Source organism: Pundamilia nyererei, unplaced genomic scaffold, assembly GCF_000239375.1.
Source record: "Pundamilia nyererei isolate P.nyererei 1_Seehausen unplaced genomic scaffold, PunNye1.0 scaffold00005, whole genome shotgun sequence".
NCBI lineage: Eukaryota > Metazoa > Chordata > Actinopteri > Cichliformes > Cichlidae > Pundamilia > Pundamilia nyererei.
In genome coordinates, this window is record NW_005187406.1 from 3391367 (window position 1) to 3396765 (window position 5399).

General features: G+C 41.3%; 2 protein-coding genes across 2 annotated transcripts in view; both read right to left on the reverse strand.

Moving 5' to 3' along the window:
• Positions 1-103: 103 nt before the first annotated feature.
• Positions 104-2815, reverse strand: LOC102205752 (chondroadherin-like protein). The gene is made up of 6 exons (XM_013913006.1): positions 2648-2815; positions 1839-2033; positions 1555-1710; positions 1294-1439; positions 1033-1198; positions 104-145 (listed from the first exon to the last, which is right to left on the reverse strand). Exons 1-6 carry the CDS (start codon positions 2813-2815, stop codon positions 104-106), a joined length of 873 nt encoding a protein of 290 aa, XP_013768460.1.
• A 389-nt stretch (positions 2816-3204) lies between these two features.
• rangap1b (Ran GTPase activating protein 1b) overlaps positions 3205-5399 on the reverse strand; it is a 30064-nt gene continuing 27869 nt past the window's right edge. Inside the window, exons 15-16 of the mRNA XM_005721962.2 lie at positions 4252-4314; positions 3205-3249 (exon numbers count right to left, since the gene is read on the reverse strand). Of these exons, the coding sequence (XP_005722019.2) occupies positions 3205-3249; positions 4252-4314 (108 nt within the window). The remainder of the gene's footprint in view (positions 3250-4251; positions 4315-5399) is intronic.

Sequence of the window (5399 nt, forward strand, 5' to 3'; positions counted from 1 at the left end):
AACACCAGGGTCCCGGGGATCAATAGGCTGGGGAGACACACTTCTTCGCACTCGCTCTGCTCCTCGTCCAAACAGTCTCCACACAAGCAGCTCACTCTCCTACTCACGGGGTCCAGGGGTCACAAAAGGGCTGATCCAGGTAAACCTATTTACACAGACGAGGGTAAGTCAAAGGCAAACATGGGAACAGTAGAATCGCAAAGAAGCCAGGCAATACTAACGAGAGTTACTCAATATTCCAGCGACAAATAGCTCAGAGCCCCAGCCTTAAGAAGAGCCAAAGAACAGCAATTCGCTCGAGATCAGCTGCAGGTGCGTGGGCCAAGGGCAGGAGCCCAATCAGAGCTCCGCCCAGGCAGACAGGTAGGACAGAGAGCGAAAGAAAAACAACAAACACTTGTGGCCACACTGGGCTGGCCGGGGAGGCACAGGGACTATGACAGATAAGTAGACAGCATCAGCAGACTGGTCAAATTTCTTACAAGTGTACCTTATTTTCTGACACCATCTGGTACCATTTTAAAACAACCTCGGTTGTCAAAATCTTACTTGTTTTGTACAGAATTTTACGCACACATGCACCTCATTAGTCTCTACCATTAAGAAATAGGTTAGACCAAACGATACAATCTAAACAAAGAAACAGGAATAAAATTTTTTACAAACTCATTTACACAAATAAATGGTTTGAAAAGTAAAACGCTGCATACAATACAAGTCAAAAGATTACTTAAAAATAAAATAAACAACACTATATAGAAGGAAATACCCTTCATTTGGCACAGGTGGCTCGTACCTTCAGATTAACTTTCTCCATCCATCTAGATAAAGAGAAAAGATATTAATATATATATAATATTAATATTTAAAGCCTTAAAGCTAATCTTTAATAATATAGTAATAACTATATTGGCAAACGCAGGTAAAGAGTTTAAAGTCAGTTTGGAATATATGGTAGGCATTAAACAAAATATAAATATACAAAAAACTAGTGGCACTCAGCTCACAGACACAGTGTGCAGGACACTTGACCTTGTTCGGTTCTTCAGTGGGTCGTGGTATGATCCCTGCTGCTTCCTCTTCCTCACTCTGGCATCTCAGCTTAGGAGGGTCGACAGCGTTCAGTCTCTCACCTGAAAGATGGGATGGCCCTCCACAAGTCCCCACCAGCTTCACTTTGTTAAAGAAAGCCCACACTCTGCAGAATAGAGGGGGGGGGGAGAAAATCGTGCTGATCACTTTCCCGAGGTTTCCTGAAGCTGTCAGTACATGACCAACAACAGCCCATCGTACCTTAGTGGACGCAGGCAACGGTTGCAGAGGATTGGATTCCTGGACAGATTCAGACGTCTTAGGTTAACCAGTTCGACAAAGGCTTCAGTGTCCAGGTAGATTAGACAGTTGTTACTAAGACGAAGCTTCTTGATATTCTGCAGGCCCTGAAAGCAAAGGAAGCTGGCATTTTATTTAAGGCTCCAGCAACAGGTGCATCTCTGTAAAATCTTTGAAATTTCCATTTCGAAGTATTTTGTACACACGGTTTAGTGTGGGTACCTGGAATGCCATATTAGGGATGTAAACCAGCTGATTGTGTGAGAGGGAGAGCAGGTTGAGGGAGCCCAGCTGAGAGAACGCTCCAGGCTGGATCTCAGCCACACGATTACGGTCAATAATAAGCTGCTTTAGTGAGGACAAACCGTCAAATGACTCCTAGAATCATAAAAAAAACCAAGGACTGCACTGAGAATGGTTGGGTAGACTTCTTGAAGTTAATTTTTATTTTTTTAAAAACCACTTAAAATGATAATGGGATATATGTGGTTTAAGTCTAAGAATACCTGGTAGAGGATCTCAATGTTGTTGTTGGCAAGGTCGAGGAAGACCAGGCGATCGAGGCCACGGAACGCCCCCTCCTTCACCTTGTGGATGTTACAGCGCTGCAGCGACAGGTGAGTCAGGTAGGGGGTGTGCCTGAAAGCCCCAGTGGGGAGTTCCTGTAAGTCATTACCTTGAAGGTCCAGTTTCACTGTTCTCTATAAGGAGATTACATATTAGAGGATAATAATAAGTATTTAATAGGTACTACAGCTTGAGAAGTTTAGCCGAAGCCTTATCATTCTCTAACAGGGGTATTAAAATTTGTATTTGCCTCGAAATAAACACCTGTGCAACAGAATTGTTTAAACAGCCCCATTTTTGAGGTTTGTTTAAACTCCACAGCTTACCCGACTGTTGTTGCTAATCATTTCCATCCCTTTATGACCACATTCAACTTCTGATGGCTGCTTCCAGCAGGATAGCGTACCACAGAGCTCAAATCATCTCAAACATGTTCCATGAATATGACACTGAAATTACTGTACTCATATTTTCTCCACAGTCACCAGATCTCAGTCCAATGAAGCATCTTTTGAATGTGGTGGAATAGGAGATTTGCATCTTAGATGTGCAGCAGGCAGCTGTGTGATGTTATCATGCTAATACGGACCAAAATCTGGGAGGAATGTTTTAGGACCTTGTTGATGCATGACGAATTAAGGCAGTTCTGAAGATAAAAGAGGATGCGGTTGTATCCTTTTGGTCGTATCCAGTTGCTAGCAAGGTGTATCTAACAAACTGATGAGTAAGTGTATATGTTTATAGATACCTCATCAACATTAGGAGGAACCTGGGTCAGGTTCTTGTTGACACAGGTCACATTGAGCTGGACACAGCAACACTCCTGTGGGCATTTTGCTGCTTGGACTGCAGAGACCCAGAGGACCAGCAGGCTGATCAGCAGAATCCTACGAGTAAGACGAAGGCGCTTCTGCATGGAAAACACTCATTCAGTCTTTTAGTTTTGCTACATACTTCAAACAGTAACATTAAATGTTTAAAGTGCAAACACACCAACAAACTACTGCTGATTAGAGTTTAGTAATTCTTTAGGTTGGACACTGTGCTTGGTCACTGTCACACAGTGGAAATTTGTATTTGTTTTATAGTCTGTTTTATGCTGATTTTAATGTTTATTTGTATGTGTGGTTCAGATTTTATTTGCATGATTTTACTTTGATATTTGTAATGCATGTTTTTAGTGTTTATGTATGACATTGTTTTAATCCACTATGGACTGACTGGACAGTAAATTAGTCAATAGCAGGCACCTGTTGAGGTGTTGGGTGTGCCCTGATGTGGCCTATCAGCTGCTGAAAGGATCTGTTAGAAAAGCTGGGTCAGCACCTCAATGAGGGAGAGGCCCAGATTCTGGGAGGAAGGAGCATGTAGACGCTAGATAAAACGGCTTGCGTGAAGACGGGCTGATCGGTGCGACTTGGTGTCCAATTCCGGCCACAGAAAAGGCGACCGGTGGGAATCAACATGTGTCATCAACAGACACACGTTGTCTGTGAACCTCTGCCTGCATTTGTGAGTACTGTTGTTCACTGGTTGCAGCTTCACAAACAATGTTTCTGGTTAGTATCTGTTTGTTTATGTAGCAGGTTGGAAGATGCTACATGTTTAATTTTGTATGAAAATCCCCCCCGCTTATTTTTGGTTTGATTGAGGTTATACCTCATTATGTCAGTAGATGGTGTTCTTGCACTGCTGTGGAACTACCAGAGGGACTCTAGTGACAGGCCCCGCGCATGCGCAGCTCAGAAATAAATGAGCTCCGGCCTGAGCAAGACTCTAATTTACGAGAGCTACGCAGGGCTCTCTAGCCTGTGTGCTGCCGGTCCTGCGCTGGTAACATTTTCAAGGCGAGGAGGAGGCCGCTGTTGCAGCGAGATAAGTTTCCATGTTGTCACTGGGATTATGTTGGTGTGGGGCCAGCTTCAAAAGAGGATTTTTTTCCCCCTGTGATCCTTATGTTTAAAAAAAAAAGTAAAAAAAAATTGCAAATTTATTGGTGTGGTTTTATTTGGGTTTTTTGTTTAAACAGTTTCCAGATCTTCTGTTTGAAGAACCCCTGGTGTAACATTTAGGCTCATAGTTCAAGTGTCTACATTCTCTCAGTGGAATCATAAGGAATGTCATTCTCAAAGGGAGTTTAAAAAAAGAAATCTTAACACTAATTTAGACACTGTGGGGGCAAACAACTGTCATTTAGTTATATGGGTGATTTTAAAAAAATAATAATAATTTTTGAATCAACACCAAGGGCATTTTTAAATTTCAACACAGTTGGCTGATTTGTTGCACTCTGAAAATGGGACATTGAATGGAGTGTTTTTAACCGTCTGGTGTCCACGGCTGGTGACTCACTCTTTGCCTCTCTTCCTTCTTCCATCTCCACATCTGAGCTTTCACACTCCACTTGCTGTCCATCTGAGAACAAGGCAAAATTTGGTATAGCATTAATCTATTGCTTAATTATCCATAACGAAGTAATGACAGAAAAATGTTATAAAACCAAAACATTGCAGGTATGTTTATTATTGTTTTTATACTTGAATACTTTTGCAATGCAAAAACTAGTATGTGTTATTGTTACCTGTGCCGTTTTTAATCCAGCTGGTGAGGGATCTACTGCTTTTAGCAGCCTCACAGAGCTCCTTTTGTAACGGTTTCCTCCTCTTCTCCTGAGGGATGTTCTGTACAGTGTTATATCATGAGTAATAATTTCCAAAAAGATTATACCTAAGTCACAAACATGCACATACAGTGACATTTTATACCTTCTCCAGAATACTGTATATACTATAGCCACAAGTTTGCATCATGGTGCTGATCCAGACTACTTCCTTTGTTATTCCTAGTTCTATAATAATAACGTAATAGGAATAAAAAAATTAATTAATAAATATAAAATGGATTTATGATGATTCAATTTGACTATCCACACTGTGCAAGTAGAAAGTTTATTAAATGTTTAAACTGTGGAGATACAATAATTTTGCTGCTGTAAAATCTGGATTTTGAAATATAAATCTAATATCTGTTTCTTAATGTATTTTTATTTAAAACAGGTTTTAAAATAAACATCGTAATTATAATCTGTAGCGGTTTTTCACACGGGGGGTTGCGCGGGGCGGCACCGTCGTGGGGGGCGGCATCACGGGCACCGAAAAAAATAAAAAAATAAAAAATTGCTCGTACTCCTGCTGCCCCGACGTTATGCCAGTCTGTGGCGGTCCTAGCCTGTTTGGCGCCCTGGGCGAACACTCCCTCTTCACAACAGGACAAATTGACACTGATTAATTAATATTAAAATCTGTAACATAATGTACAATTTGTTCTTGGAGCCCAACCAAACACCTCAAAATGTTCAAAACTTTTTTACACTTATCCACCAATTCCTGAACGTGTGCACCCCAAGTTAACCTCTCATCAAACCACAACCCCAGAAACTTATAAATTTCCTCACTCTTTCTAACCCTGTGCCATATAGCTTCAGCTTAATGTCCTCATTA